Raw genomic sequence first — 17404 nt, 5'->3', positions numbered from 1 at the left:
AAGTTTTCTAATTAAGTTAAATTGACATACCTAACTGGTGATAGATCGATTATATAACAAGTATGTGTGAAGTTGCATAGCTATCAGTACACAATGGTCATGATGGTTTGGTGAAAATTGTGCAGCACTGCCCACAAGGCCATGGTTCAGTGACTTTCGGTCAATAATCAATATTAACGATAAGTTTTGCATACGTAAGATAGATATGATTATTGGTTATAGTTCAATAATGTTTGAAGTTGCATTGCTATCAGTACATACAAGTTTGACGACTATGTTGAGGCCCTGTCCAATGATTCAGTGACCTTTAATCATTAAGTGATTTTTGATGATAAATTCTCTGCTTACGTTAATGTAATATAAACTACTTTTTATGAATCAATAGTATTTTCTGTAAAGATGCTATCCGTCTGACGACTTTTTCGATGCAATGTTCCCTAGGGTTATGGTCCAATTGCTTTCAATATATTAACGATTTTCAATGCTAAGTTGTATGATCAAATAAATGAAAACGAATCTACTTACAATAGACAATATTTCTATCAAATTTTGATTGGTGTCTGAACATCTCAGTCATACCATATTTCAAGGCCATATTTCACTTGTTGGGCCAGACACTTTAACTTTATAAGTAATGTCCATCAGATTGTGTTTGTTTTAACTTTATCCAGAGAGGCGTAACATATCTCTGAGCAAACATGCTATTGTGTATGTATTGCATTTGTAAAATCCGTATAATACATAATATGCAAAGCCATATTATGTATCTGTTTTACACATCGTCTGATTATTACATTTAAGTTTATTTGCACATTATAAAAAGTAAAACCACCAAAAAATAAAATTCAAAACGAAAAGTCCCTATTCAAATTGAAAAAATCATAAACTCCAACACATCACAAAAATGGATAAGAACTATCATATTCCTGACTTGGTACAGGTATAATGTGACATGAATATCAATGATATGGTCATTTGTATCAATTTCCCTTTTTAACCTTCATACATGTTATATGTATCGAATATATATGAATGCAAGTTTGAATATTTGATCAAAATAAAATCTTTCATAAGACTGTAAAATGTTTAATTTATTAAACATAGATTATTTTCCGTGTTTCATTTTTTATTTCTTTTATATTTTATCCTTCTTTTCGTTGTTTATATTGTAATATTGAAGATTAAGATTTATTTTTTAATCAAATATTAAGGTGCTAGACACAAAATATGAACATTCCAGCTGCGTATTTTTTCGCTTTCTTACCAATAAACATTTAAATATTTAACCTCGGCATTTCAAAATATTGTATATTATTTAGGATTTTGGTATCCTCAATGCTCTTCAAACTCGTTCTTTATTTGAACTTTGAGTCTCAGATTAATTTTTTATAGACAACAAGACGACGACTTCCATAACATATTTTAGTTCTTGTATCTACGATGTGTTTATAGAGTAAAAAATATTGCATTTATTTATATTTTAATATCCAGATTATACATCTTTTGCCGAGATGGTTAAACAGGTGTCACAATTATTGAATACAGTTTATAAAAACCTGGCATTTAAATTTTGTGTGTTTTATATTGGAGTGGTGGAAATTTATTTCCCCGGGGGTATAACCAGCCCAGTAGTCAGCACTTCTGTGTTGACTTGAGTTATCATTGATATGTTCATAATTGTAAATTAACCGTTACCAAAACTTTGATTTTTTCGAAAAACTAAGAATTCTCCAATGTATTTTTGTATATGTTTTTGCATACTCTGTCAACTGTTCAATTCTCGATCCCATCAACTTTGATTTAAGTACAGTAGTATCGAATTTTCAACATTCAATCGAAATCTATAATAGTTTTCCGTTGTATACTACAAAAAGTGCATAGACATGCTTGTATACGCTTTAGCTGTTGTTTTATAAAATAGAAATATGTAAATAAATTATATGATTCTAAATTTCTTGAAAAAGGAGGAATAATTAGAAAAAAATGTTTCCATTAAAAAAAAAAGAATTGTTTGAATTTATACTTGAGTCGATATTCTTGATATACTTTTTAAATATAAATAACTAGTTCCTGTAGGGCACTGCACAAACATCATTTGCCTCCAAATGAAGTCAATGTTTTTATCTTCAGTAAAAAAATCCATGCCCCCCTGAATATACTAAAGAATACCGGTTGATGCCTAGGAATAGAAATATAAAGAGATATAGAGGACAGTTAACCACGAGCTAGTAACTACGCTGTCTTAAAAAAACTATTTTCTACTAATTTAAAAATAATAAAACAAGAGCAAGGGTTGGCATTTTGAATTAAAGATAGAATAAACCATGAACATCAATATTTTTTTTTATTTTCGCCTCAAATTGTTTGCCTATATTAATGACATTTCAAAAACTGTTTGTTCATTTGTTGTGCTGGTATACCATGAGTTGAGGATAGGGGGCGTTTGAGTTCCAACACAAGTTAATCATATCAGTTTCTGTATGTGTTCTCAAGTCAAGGGTCTGTTATTCAGTTGATGTAGTATTCAATTTGATCTGGGTTTTGCTCATCATTGAAGGCTATTCAGACCTCAACAATAGACAAATTGGTGTACAATATGCAGAATACGTATCAGTTCCATTCTGGTTAACCTACTTTTGACCTAATTGGTGTACTTGACTAGAAAAAAAATCTTGAAAGACTAAATGGCAAAAATCCGTATAAGGTCAACTTGCCTTAGGAAGCTGAAGCTGTAGTATCTTTAACTTTTCAGAATGTATTGACGGAGAATTTAAAACAAAATAATTAAGAAATAATTCATGGGGGCTTGAATATATCGTGATTTTACCACGGGTTGGCCCTTTATGACAAATATTTTACCCTGAGCGATAGCGAGGGGTAAAATATCGGCATCAAGGGACAACCCGTGGTAAAATCATGATATATTCAAGCCCCCATGAATTATTTCGATTCTAATAGGACAAATACGGCAACTATTTTGGATCGAAGCGCTCTAGGTGATTGGATTTTTTTACCGTTCCAATAAATAAACGCACTATTAAATTGACGTAAAATAACGGAGCAAACTGAATAAATGATGATCCTTAAACTATTTATAATACCGTATAGCGGGTTATTTTCGCGGGTGTAAATTTTCGCGATTTTCATTGAACAAGGTATACGAAATATTTTAGCGGTTATTATTTTGGCGGATGAAAACTTTTATTAATACCTTTGCATGTACACCTTTAATTTGGCGGAATTTATTTTGGCGATTTTCTTCCATCCGCGAAAATAAGCGAAAATTTACACCCCGCGAAAATAACCCGCTATACGGTAACATATTTAGATAATTTTAGATGAATCTAATTATTATTGTACTTATATGTCTCATATGTATACAAAAATGGCTAATATTACTCATTTTAGCATCATTTGTTGACGTTTCCATGTTGTGATGATTTTCCGTTTCACAAGCGTGTATTTTCCCGTAAATTGCTTATATTCTTACGTCATTGTTCTATGACGTCGAGAAGCTCATTCATAAAAAAATATATGTCGTGGAAGAACAATCGGAACAGCCCTTACAATATATTCATAGTTTACCACGGGTGTGTACTCAAAGCGTTTGAAGGACGTAATGTTAGAATGTTTGATATAAACCATGTCATTACCGAACCACTGAGTTGATTATATTTTATTTGAAATAATAGTCCAGCAGCAACAGTTTCGACTTAAATATTACACTATAAATGTATAGAAAAACAGTTGAGCATGTTTTTTTTCTCCAGTTAAAATGTATAACATGATATTCATTGCAAGAATAACTAGTATAAACTTATAATTTTAACATGATATAAGTCATGCAATAAAATAGTTTACTGATAAAAAAAAACAAAAAAAACGAGAGAAATAAGAGTCGGTAAACCCAGGAAAAAGCGGGGGTTAACTGTTCTGGGTGAGCAAATTTTGGGGTCATCGAGTGTTAAATTTGTGCCTCAGCATCCTAATTATGTAGGAGGAGGAGCATATGAAAAGTAAGTGAAAGTTATAAAATGCCAAGTGTCAAAAGAAATATAGGGGTACTATAAAATGTATAAGAAATTAGCTTAAAGATTTATAAAAACATGTATGTAAATGAAATGTATAATACACAATTCATCACCAGAATATGTCATCTGCTGTGTTGTAGACTGTCGTGGCAAAGGAAGACCCCGAAATGATCGCAGGAACCCTAAAGCAATTAGATCAAGCACGTGTAGTCAAAGGTAAGATTTCAATTTGATTTAGTGGTATGTGTGGACTACAACAATGAATGAGACAGCAGCCCACTGATTTAAACCCATTAGGTTTATATATGATCAAATGATACTTATGGTATATATATATATATATATACGCGAAAGCAAATTTACAGATCTAACATTGTTGGGTTGATGTTTAGACGAGTTGTATATATAAAGACTTGCTGGTGAGAGCTGATTTATCCTCTCATGCAGGCTCTTCATCTATAGGATCTTGCAAGGGTTGCGGAAACAAACGATGTCTGACTTGCAAACAAATACTGGATACCCAGACTTTTAACAGTCACTCCACTGGCACAGAATACACCATATTTTGCAATGTTAATTGCAAGACTTCAAATGTTGTGTATCTCTTACAGTGTAAATGTGGTAAACAGTATGTTGGCGAGTCAGAACAGCCGTTTCACAAACGAATGAACGGTCATCGTAGCGATTACCAATGCAAGCCAGACCTCCCTCTCAGTCGATATTTGAGATCCCCTGGCCACACTAAGGCAGATCTCAATCGACTGACCATTAAAATCATTGACCACAACTCTGCTTGGTCTAAGGAGGATAGACTCGCTCGGGAAAGATTTTGGATAAGAAAATTAACAACTTTGGCACCAAATGGGATAAATGAAAAGATGTAGTTCGACTCCGTGCAGTGCTTCACATTCAGGTTATATTACTTATTATTACAGTCTCTGTTTCTTTTTCTTAACCTTTTTCGTTTATTAAATACATGGGTTGAAGATACCAATTTAGATTGCTTAATTTTTTTGAGGGATGTATAAGTACCTAGCCACGTTCTTCTAGTTAAACTTAGTCAAAAATTATTATTACATGTTAACGGCAGTTTGTTTGCGATGTTTAGATATTCAGACTCTGTTGTAGCTACTTTACTCTCAATTTCAAATATTTAGATCGTTCAGTGCATTCGTTTTGGTAATTTTACAGACGTTATCATGCTTGTACATGATATACCATCATAATTGTCGTTCCCTAATTTTTTTTAGAATTGTGCTACTTCAAATCGCACATTATTATTTGTATTTAAAGCATATATATGAGCTCTCTGTTGAAATAAGCCATATAACCTATGTCATGTTTAACAAATTTTTTTGAATGGTGCACACTGATCTTCGGTTTGACTTTTTTATTGTATACATTTCAAGATTTAGTAAAAGTTTAATCTAACGAGACTTAAAGATGATTCATTTCACATCAGAATCTGACTGACGAAGGATAACTGTTATCCGAAATATTTATAAATAATTACATTTATAGTTACCTTTTTTTGTATTTGGAGTTGTTGTGTACACTTTTTTAGGCGTTTATATAATTTATTTATTGTGTACATGTATCGTTACTCGTAACGATCCAGCGCCCTCGTGGGGAAAATCGTTGACTACTATACAGACGTTTTATATATATATATAATATATATATATATATATTATATATATAAACGAGTCTAAATTGAAAACTACGTTCGAACCTATTACTGCGTTGGATAAAAACCGCAATTTTTAAACGTGTGCATGTCAAACAAATTTCGTTGTAGAAGGTTCTAAAAACAGCACAAACAACATTTTCCAAAAGACCAAAAGAGTGAAAAAGTATATTTAAACAAAACGCATTTGACTAACAGGTCGAACAACTGATGTTCTTTAACCCTGCTGACTGCCATTGGCGATTGCCAAATAAAATGATCACAGGTTGTAACAAAATGGATCTTATTATAAATTTAATACGTCACAAAAACAAAAAAATTGTTAACTTGTGGACGGGATGTTGTGCCACAAACATTCGGTGTCAATATTTCTTTAGTACACCATACCCGGATTTCGACAATAAATGTCTCTTCAGTGATGTTAGAAATTGAAACGGTATTTGGAAGGCCATTTAAAAAGCACCCTCATTTTTAGAGAAAGTACCCTCATTTTTAGATTAACTCTTGAATTTTAAGAGTCAATATATAGGATGAACGGATCATATAAACCGGAGGGAAAATATGATACATGCCCAAACAAAAAATATAAACGAGTCTAAATTGAAAACTACGTTCAAACCTATGACTGCGTTGGATAAAAACCGCAATTTTTATACGTGTGCATGTCAAACAAATTTCGTTGTAGAAGGGTCTTAAAAGAGCACAAACAACATTTTCCAAAAGACCAAAAGAGTGAAAAAGTATATTTAAACAAAACGCATTTGACTAACAGGTCGAACAACTGATGTTCTTTAACCCTGCTGACTGCCATTGGGGATTGCCAAATAAAATGATCACAGGTTGTAACAAAATGGATCTTATTATAAATTTAATACGTCACAGAAAAAAAATTGTTAACTTGTGAACGGGATGTTGTGCCACAAACATTCGGTGTCAATATTTCTTTAGTACACCATATCCGGATTTCGACAATAAATGTCTCTTCAGTGATGTTAGAAATTGAAACGGTATTTGGAAGGCCATTTAAAAAGCACCCTCATTTTTAGAGAAAGTACCTCATTTTTAGATTAACTCTTGAATTTTAAGAGTCAATATATAGGATGAACGGATCATATAAACCGGAGGGAAAATATGATACATGCCCAAACAAAAAATATAAACGAGTCTAAATTGAAAACTACGTTCAAACCTATGACTGCGTTGGATAAAAACCGCAATTTTTATATGTGTGCATGTCAAACAAATTTCGTTGTAGAAGGGTCTAAAAACAGCACAAACAACATTTTCCAAAAGACCAAAAGAGTGAAAGAGTATATTTAAACAAAACGCATTTGACTAACAGGTCGAACAACTGATGTTCTTTAACCCTGCTGACTGCCATTGGCGATTGCCAAATAAAATGATCACAGGTTGTAACAAAATGGATCTTATTATAAATTTAATACGTCACAGAAAAAAAAATTGTTAACTTGTGGACGGGGTGTTGTGCCACAAACATTCGGTGTCAATATTTCTTTAGTACACCATATCCGGATTTCGACAATAAATGTCTCTTCAGTGATGTTAGAAATTGAAACGATATTTGGAAGGCCATTTAAAAAGCACCCTCATTTTTAGAGAAAGTACCCTCATTTTAAGATTAACTCTTGAATTTTAAGAGTCAATATATAGGATGAACGGATCATATAAACCGGAGGGAAAATATGATACATGCCCAAACAAAAAATATAAACGAGTCTAAATTGAAAACTACGTACAAACCTATGACTGCGTTGGATAAAAACCGCAATTTTTATACGTGTGCATGTCAAACAAATTTCGTTGTAGAAGGGTCTAAAAACAGCACAAACAACATTTTCCAAAAGACCAAAAGAGTGAAAAAGTATATTTAAACAAAACGCATTTGACTAACAGGTCGAACAACTGATGTTCTTTAACCCTGCTGACTGCCATTGGGGATTGCCAAATAAAATGATCACAGGTTGTAACAAAATGGATCTTATTATAAATTTAATACGTCACAGAAAAAAAAAATTGTTAACTTGTGGACGGGATGTTGTGCCACAAACATTCGGTGTCAATATTTCTTTAGTACACCATATCCGGATTTCGACAATAAATGTCTCTTCAGTGATGTTAGAAATTGAAACGGTATTTGGAAGGCCATTTAAAAAGCACACTCATTTTTAGAGAAAGTACCCTCATTTTTAGATTAACTCTTGAATTTTAAGAGTCAATATATAGGATGAACGGATCATATAAACCGGAGGGAAAATATGATACATGCCCAAACAAAAAATATAAACGAGTCTAAATTGAAAACTACGTTCAAACCTATGACTGCGTTGGATAAAAACCGCAATTTTTATACGTGTGCATGTCAAACAAATATCGTTGTAGAAGGGTCTAAAAACAGCACAAACAACATTTTCCAAAAGACCAAAAGAGTGAAAAAGTATATTTAAACAAAACGCATTTGACTAACAGGTCGAACAACTGATGTTCTTTAACCCTGCTGACTGCCATTGGGGATTGCCAAATAAAATGATCACAGGTTGTAACAAAATGGATCTTATTATAAATTTAATACGTCACAGAAAAAAAAAATTGTTAACTTGTGGACGGGATGTTGTCCCACAAACATTCGGTGTCAATATTTCTTTAGTACACCATATCCGGATTTCGACAATAAATGTCTCTTCAGTGATGTTAGAAATTGAAACGGTATTTCGAAGGCCATTTAAAAAGCACCCTCATTTTTAGAGAAAGTACCCTCATTTTTAGATTAACTCTTGAATTTTAAGAGTCAATATATAGGATGAACGGATCATATAAACCAGAGGGAAAATATGATACATGCCCAAACAAAAAATATAAACGAGTCTAAATTGAAAACTACGTTCAAACCTATGACTGCGTTGGATAAAAACCGCAATTTTTATACGTGTGCATGTCAAACAAATTTCGTTGTAGAAGGGTCTAAAAACAGCACAAACAACATTTTCCAAAAGACCAAAAGAGTGAAAAAGTATATTTAAACAAAACGCATTTGACTAACAGGTCGAACAACTGATGTTCTTTAACCCTGCTGACTGCCATTGGCGATTGCCAAATAAAATGATCACAGGTTGTAACAAAATGGATCTTATTATAAATTTAATACGTCACAGAAAAAAAAATTTGTTAACTTGTGGACGGGATGTTGTGCCACAAACATTCGGTGTCAATATTTCTTTAGTACACCATATCCGGATTTCGACAATAAATGTCTCTTCAGTGATGTTAGAAATTGAAACGGTATTTGGAAGGCCATTTAAAAAGCACACTCATTTTTAGAGAAAGTACCCTCATTTTTAGATTAACTCTTGAATTTTAAGAGTCAATATATAGGATGAACGGATCATATAAACCGGAGGGAAAATATGATACATGCCCAAACAAAAAATATAAACGAGTCTAAATTGAAAACTACGTTCAAACCTATGACTGCGTTGGATAAAAACCGCAATTTTTATACGTGTGCATGTCAAACAAATTTCGTTGTAGAAGGGTCTAAAAACAGCACAAACAACATTTTCCAAAAGACCAAAAGAGTGAAAAAGTATATTTAAACAAAACGCATTTGACTAACAGGTCGAACAACTGATGTTCTTAAACCCTGCTGACTGCCATTGGGGATTGCCAAATAAAATGATCACAGGTTGTAACAAAATGGATCTTATTATAAATTTAATACGTCACAGAAAAAAAAAATTGTTAACTTGTGGACGGGGTGTTGTGCCACAAACATTCGGTGTCAATATTTCTTTAGTACACCATATCCGGATTTCGACAATAAATGTCTCTTCAGTGATGTTAGAAATTGAAACGGTATTTGGAAGGCCATTTAAAAAGCACCCTCATTTTTAGAGAAAGTACCCTCATTTTAAGATTAACTCTTGAATTTTAAGAGTCAATATATAGGATGAACGGATCATATAAACCAGAGGGAAAATATGATACATGCCCAAACAAAAAATATAAACGAGTCTAAATTGAAAACTACGTACAAACCTATGACTGCGTTGGATAAAAACCGCAATTTTTATACGTGTGCATGTCAAACAAATTTCGTTGTAGAAGGGTCTAAAAACAGCACAAACAACATTTTCCAAAAGACCAAAAGAGTGAAAAAGTATATTTAAACAAAACGCATTTGACTAACAGGTCGAACAACTGATGTTCTTTAACCCTGCTGACTGCCATTGGGGATTGCCAAATAAAATGATCACAGGTTGTAACAAAATGGATCTTATTATAAATTTAATACGTCACAGAAAAAAAAAATTGTTAACTTGTGGACGGGATGTTGTGCCACAAACATTCGGTGTCAATATTTCTTTAGTACACCATATCCGGATTTCGACAATAAATGTCTCTTCAGTGATGTTAGAAATTGAAACGGTATTTGGAAGGCCATTTAAAAAGCACACTCATTTTTAGAGAAAGTACCCTCATTTTTAGATTAACTCTTGAATTTTAAGAGTCAATATATAGGATGAACGGATCATATAAACCGGAGGGAAAATATGATACATGCCCAAACAAAAAATATAAACGAGTCTAAATTGAAAACTACGTTCAAACCTATGACTGCGTTGGATAAAAACCGCAATTTTTATACGTGTGCATGTCAAACAAATTTCGTTGTAGAAGGGTCTAAAAACAGCACAAACAACATTTTCCAAAAGACCAAAAGAGTGAAAGAGTATATTTAAACAAAACGCATTTGACTAACAGGTCGAACAACTGATGTTCTTTAACCCTGCTGACTGCCATTGGCGATTGCCAAATAAAATGATCACAGGTTGTAACAAAATGGATCTTATTATAAATTTAATACGTCACAGAAAAAAAAAATTGTTAACTTGTGGACGGGGTGTTGTGCCACAAACATTCGGTGTCAATATTTCTTTAGTACACCATATCCGGATTTCGACAATAAATGTCTCTTCAGTGATGTTAGAAATTGAAACGGTATTTGGAAGGCCATTTAAAAAGCACCCTCATTTTTAGAGAAAGTACCCTCATTTTAAGATTAACTCTTGAATTTTAAGAGTCAATATATAGGATGAACGGATCATATAAACCGGAGGGAAAATATGATACATGCCCAAACAAAAAATATAAACGAGTCTAAATTGAAAACTACGTTCAAACCTATGACTGCGTTGGATAAAAACCGCAATTTTTATACGTGTGCATGTCAAACAAATTTCGTTGTAGAAGGGTCTAAAAACAGCACAAACAACATTTTCCAAAAGACCAAAAGAGTGAAAAAGTATATTTAAACAAAACGCATTTGACTAACAGGTCGAACAACTGATGTTCTTTAACCCTGCTGACTGCCATTGGGGATTGCCAAATAAAATGATCACAGGTTGTAACAAAATGGATCTTATTATAAATTTAATACGTCACAGAAAAAAAAAATTGTTAACTTGTGGACGGGATGTTGTGCCACAAACATTCGGTGTCAATATTTCTTTAGTACACCATATCCGGATTTCGACAATAAATGTCTCTTCAGTGATGTTAGAAATTGAAACGGTATTTGGAAGGCCATTTAAAAAGCACACTCATTTTTAGAGAAAGTACCCTCATTTTTAGATTAACTCTTGAATTTTAAGAGTCAATATATAGGATGAACGGATCATATAAACCGGAGGGAAAATATGATACATGCCCAAACAAAAAATATAAACGAGTCTAAATTGAAAACTACGTTCAAACCTATGACTGCGTTGGATAAAAACCGCAATTTTTATACGTGTGCATGTCAAACAAATTTCGTTGTAGAAGGGTCTAAAAACAGCACAAACAACATTTTCCAAAAGACCAAAAGAGTGAAAAAGTATATTTAAACAAAACGCATTTGACTAACAGGTCGAACAACTGATGTTCTTTAACCCTGCTGACTGCCATTGGCGATTGCCAAATAAAATGATCACAGGTTGTAACAAAATGGATCTTATTATAAATTTAATACGTCACAGAAAAAAAAATTTGTTAACTTGTGGACGGGATGTTGTGCCACAAACATTCGGTGTCAATATTTCTTAAGTACACCATATCCGGATTTCGACAATAAATGTCTCTTCAGTGATGTTAGAAATTGAAACGGTATTTGGAAGGCCATTTAAAAAGCACCCTCATTTTTAGAGAAAGTACCCTCATTTTTAGATTAACTCTTGAATTTTAAGAGTCAATATATAGGATGAACGGATCATATAAACCGGAGGGAAAATATGATACATGCCCAAACAAAAAATATAAACGAGTCTAAATTGAAAACTACGTTCAAACCTATGACTGCGTTGGATAAAAACCGCAATTTTTATATGTGTGCATGTCAAACAAATTTCGTTGTAGAAGGGTCTAAAAACAGCACAAACAACATTTTCCAAAAGACCAAAAGAGTGAAAGAGTATATTTAAACAAAACGCATTTGACTAACAGGTCGAACAACTGATGTTCTTTAACCCTGCTGACTGCCATTGGCGATTGCCAAATAAAATGATCACATGTTGCAACAAAACGGATCTTATTATAAATTTAATACGTCACAGAAAAAAAAAATTGTTAACTTGTGGACGGGGTGTTGAGCCACAAACATTCGGTGTCAATATTTCTTTAGTACACCATATCCGGATTTCGACAATAAATGTCTCTTCAGTGATGTTAGAAATTGAAACGGTATTTGGAAGGCCATTTAAAAAGCACCCTCATTTTTAGAGAAAGTACCCTCATTTTAAGATTAACTCTTGAATTTTAAGAGTCAATATATAGGATGAACGGATCATATAAACCGGAGGGAAAATATGATACATGCCCAAACAAAAAATATAAACGAGTCTAAATTGAAAACTACGTTCAAACCTATGACTGCGTTGGATAAAAACCGCAATTTTATACGTGTGCATGTCAAACAAATTTCGTTGTAGAAGGGTCTAAAAACAGCACAAACAACATTTTCCAAAAGACCAAAAGAGTGAAAAGGTATATTTAAACAAAACGCATTTGACTAACAGGTCGAACAACTGATGTTCTTTAACCCTGCTGACTGCCATTGGCGATTGCCAAATAAAATGATCACAGGTTGTAACAAAATGGATCTTATTATAAATTTAATACGTCACAGAAAGAAAAAAAATGTTAACTTGTGGACGGGATGTTGTGCCACAAACATTCGGTGTCAATATTTCTTTAGTACACCATATCCGGATTTCGACAATAAATGTCTCTTCAGTGATGTTAGAAATTGAAACGGTATTTGGAAGGCCATTTAAAAAGCACCCTCATATTTAGAGAAAGTACCCTCATTTTTAGATTAACTCTTGAATTTTAAGAGTCAATATATAGGATGAACGGATCATATAAACCGGAGGGAAAATATGATACATGCCCAAACAAAAAATATAAACGAGTCTAAATTGAAAACTACGTTCAAACCTATGACTGCGTTGGATAAAAACCGCAATTTTTATATGTGTGCATGTCAAACAAATTTCGTTGTAGAATGGTCTAAAAACAGCACAAACAACATTTTCCAAAAGACCAAAAGAGTGAAAGAGTATATTTAAACAAAACGCATTTGACTAACAGGTCGAACAACTGATGTTCTTTAAACCTGCTGACTGCCATTGGCGATTGCCAAATAAAATGATCACAGGTTGTAACAAAATGGACCTTATTATAAATTTAATACGTCACAGAAAAAAAAATTGTTAACTTGTGGACGGGGTGTTGAGCCACAAACATTCGGTGTCAATATTTCTTTAGTACACCATATCCGGATTTCGGCAATAAATGTCTCTTCAGTGATGTTAGAAATTGAAACGGTATTTGGAAGGCCATTTAAAAAGCACCCTCATTTTTTAGAGAAAGTACCCTCATTTTAAGATTAACTCTTGAATTTTAAGAGTCAATATATAGGATGAACGGATCATATAAACCGGAGGGAAAATATGATACATGCCCAAACAAAAAATATAAACGAGTCTAAATTGAAAACTACATACAAACCTATGACTGCGTTGGATAAAAACCGCAATTTTTATACGTGTGCATGTCAAACAAATTTCGTTGTAGAAGGGTCTAAAAACAGCACAAACAACATTTTCCAAAAGACCAAAAGAGTGAAAAAGTATATTTAAACAAAACGCATTTGACTAACAGGTCGAACAACTGATGTTCTTTAACCCTGCTGACTGCCATTGGGGATTGCCAAATAAAATGATCACAGGTTGTAACAAAATGGATCTTATTATAAATTTAATACGTCACAGAAAAAAAAAATTGTTAACTTGTGGACGGGATGTTGTGCCACAAACATTCGGTGTCAATATTTCTTTAGTACACCATATCCGGATTTCGACAATAAATGTCTCTTCAGTGATGTTAGAAATTGAAACGGTATTTGGAAGGCCATTTAAAAAGCACCCTCATTTTTACAGAAAGTACCCTCATTTTTAGATTAACTCTTGAATTTTAAGAGTCAATATATAGGATGAACGGATCATATAAACCGGAGGGAAAATATGATACATGCCCAAACAAAAAATATAAACGAGTCTAAATTGAAAACTACGTTCAAACCTATGACTGCGTTGGATAAAAACCGCAATTTTTATACGTGTGCATGTCAAACAAATTTCGTTGTAGAAGGGTCTAAAAACAGCACAAACAACATTTTCCAAAAGACCAAAAGAGTGAAAAAGTATATTTAAACAAAACGCATTTGACTAACAGGTCGAACAACTGATGTTCTTTAACCCTGCTGACTGCCATTGGGGATTGCCAAATAAAATGATCACAGGTTGTAACAAAATGGATCTTATTATAAATTTAATACGTCACAGAAAAAAAAATTGTTAACTTGTGGACGGGATGTTGTGCCACAAACATTCGGTGTCAATATTTCTTTAGTACACCATATCCGGATTTCGACAATAAATGTCTCTTCAGTGATGTTAGAAATTGAAACGGTATTTGGAAGGCCATTTAAAAAGCACCCTCATTTTTAGAGAAATTACCCTCATTTTTAGATTAACTCTTGAATTTTAAGAGTCAATATATAGGATGAACGGATCATATAAACCAGAGGGAAAATATGATACATGCCCAAACAAAAAATATAAACGAGTCTAAATTGAAAACTACGTTCAAACCTATGACTGCGTTGGATAAAAACCGCAATTTTTATATGTGTGCATGTCAAACAAATTTCGTTGTAGAAGGGTCTAAAAACAGCACAAACAACATTTTCCAAAAGACCAAAAGAGTGAAAGAGTATATTTAAACAAAACGCATTTGACTAACAGGTCGAACAACTGATGTTCTTTAACCCTGCTGACTGCCATTGGCGATTGCCAAATAAAATGATCACATGTTGCAACAAAATGGATCTTATTATAAATTTAATACGTCACAGAAAAAAAAATTGTTAACTTGTGGACGGGGTGTTGAGCCACAAACATTCGGTGTCAATATTTCTTTAGTACACCATATCCGGATTTCGACAATAAATGTCTCTTCAGTGATGTTAGAAATTGAAACGGTATTTGGAAGGCCATTTAAAAAGCACCCTCATTTTTAGAGAAAGTACCCTCATTTTAAGATTAACTCTTGAATTTTAAGAGTCAATATATAGGATGAACGGATCATATAAACCGGAGGGAAAATATGATACATGCCCAAACAAAAAATATAAACGAGTCTAAATTGAAAACTACGTTCAAACCTATGACTGCGTTGGATAAAAACCGCAATTTTATACGTGTGCATGTCAAACAAATTTCGTTGTAGAAGGGTCTAAAAACAGCACAAACAACATTTTCCAAAAGACCAAAAGAGTGAAAAGGTATATTTAAACAAAACGCATTTGACTAACAGGTCGAACAACTGATGTTCTTTAACCCTGCTGACTGCCATTGGCGATTGCCAAATAAAATGATCACAGGTTGTAACAAAATGGATCTTATTATAAATTTAATACGTCACAGAAAGAAAAAAAATGTTAACTTGTGGACGGGATGTTGTGCCACAAACATTCGGTGTCAATATTTCTTTAGTACACCATATCCGGATTTCGACAATAAATGTCTCTTCAGTGATGTTAGAAATTGAAACGGTATTTGGAAGGCCATTTAAAAAGCACCCTCATATTTAGAGAAAGTACCCTCATTTTTAGATTAACTCTTGAATTTTAAGAGTCAATATATAGGATGAACGGATCATATAAACCGGAGGGAAAATATGATACATGCCCAAACAAAAAATATAAACGAGTCTAAATTGAAAACTACGTTCAAACCTATGACTGCGTTGGATAAAAACCGCAATTTTTATATGTGTGCATGTCAAACAAATTTCGTTGTAGAATGGTCTAAAAACAGCACAAACAACATTTTCCAAAAGACCAAAAGAGTGAAAGAGTATATTTAAACAAAACGCATTTGACTAACAGGTCGAACAACTGATGTTCTTTAAACCTGCTGACTGCCATTGGCGATTGCCAAATAAAATGATCACAGGTTGTAACAAAATGGACCTTATTATAAATTTAATACGTCACAGAAAAAAAAATTGTTAACTTGTGGACGGGGTGTTGAGCCACAAACATTCGGTGTCAATATTTCTTTAGTACACCATATCCGGATTTCGGCAATAAATGTCTCTTCAGTGATGTTAGAAATTGAAACGGTATTTGGAAGGCCATTTAAAAAGCACCCTCATTTTTAGAGAAAGTACCCTCATTTTAAGATTAACTCTTGAATTTTAAGAGTCAATATATAGGATGAACGGATCATATAAACCGGAGGGAAAATATGATACATGCCCAAACAAAAAATATAAACGAGTCTAAATTGAAAACTACGTACAAACCTATGACTGCGTTGGATAAAAACCGCAATTTTTATACGTGTGCATGTCAAACAAATTTCGTTGTAGAAGGGTCTAAAAACAGCACAAACAACATTTTCCAAAAGACCAAAAGAGTGAAAAAGTATATTTAAACAAAACGCATTTGACTAACAGGTCGAACAACTGATGTTCTTTAACCCTGCTGACTGCCATTGGGGATTGCCAAATAAAATGATCACAGGTTGTAACAAAATGGATCTTATTATAAATTTAATACGTCACAGAAAAAAAAAATTGTTAACTTGTGGACGGGATGTTGTGCCACAAACATTCGGTGTCAATATTTCTTTAGTACACCATATCCGGATTTCGACAATAAATGTCTCTTCAGTGATGTTAGAAATTGAAACGGTATTTGGAAGGCCATTTAAAAAGCACACTCATTTTTACAGAAAGTACCCTCATTTTTAGATTAACTCTTGATTTTTAAGAGTCAATATATAGGATGAACGGATCATATAAACCGGAGGGAAAATATGATACATGCCCAAACAAAAAATATAAACGAGTCTAAATTGAAAACTACGTTCAAACCTATGACTGCGTTGGATAAAAACCGCAATTTTTATACGTGTGCATGTCAAACAAATTTCGTTGTAGAAGGGTCTAAAAACAGCACAAACAACATTTTCCAAAAGACCAAAAGAGTGAAAAAGTATATTTAAACAAAACGCATTTGACTAACAGGTCGAACAACTGATGTTCTTTAACCCTGCTGACT

The 17404-nt window shown here is 33.1% G+C and overlaps 1 protein-coding gene across 1 annotated transcript in view; it reads left to right on the top strand.

Moving 5' to 3' along the window:
* The window catches only part of LOC134694105 (uncharacterized), a 59777-nt gene that overhangs the window by 12460 nt on the left and 29913 nt on the right, over positions 1–17404 (top strand). The window contains exon 7 of the mRNA XM_063555100.1: positions 4172–4247. Within this exon, the coding sequence (XP_063411170.1) occupies positions 4172–4247 (76 nt within the window). The remainder of the gene's footprint in view (positions 1–4171; positions 4248–17404) is intronic.

This window comes from Mytilus trossulus, chromosome 13 (genome assembly GCF_036588685.1).
Source record: "Mytilus trossulus isolate FHL-02 chromosome 13, PNRI_Mtr1.1.1.hap1, whole genome shotgun sequence".
Classification (NCBI taxonomy): Eukaryota; Metazoa; Mollusca; class Bivalvia; order Mytilida; family Mytilidae; genus Mytilus; species Mytilus trossulus.
The sequence above is the reverse complement of the archived record's forward strand: the minus strand, read 5'-3'. Positions and strand labels throughout refer to the sequence as shown.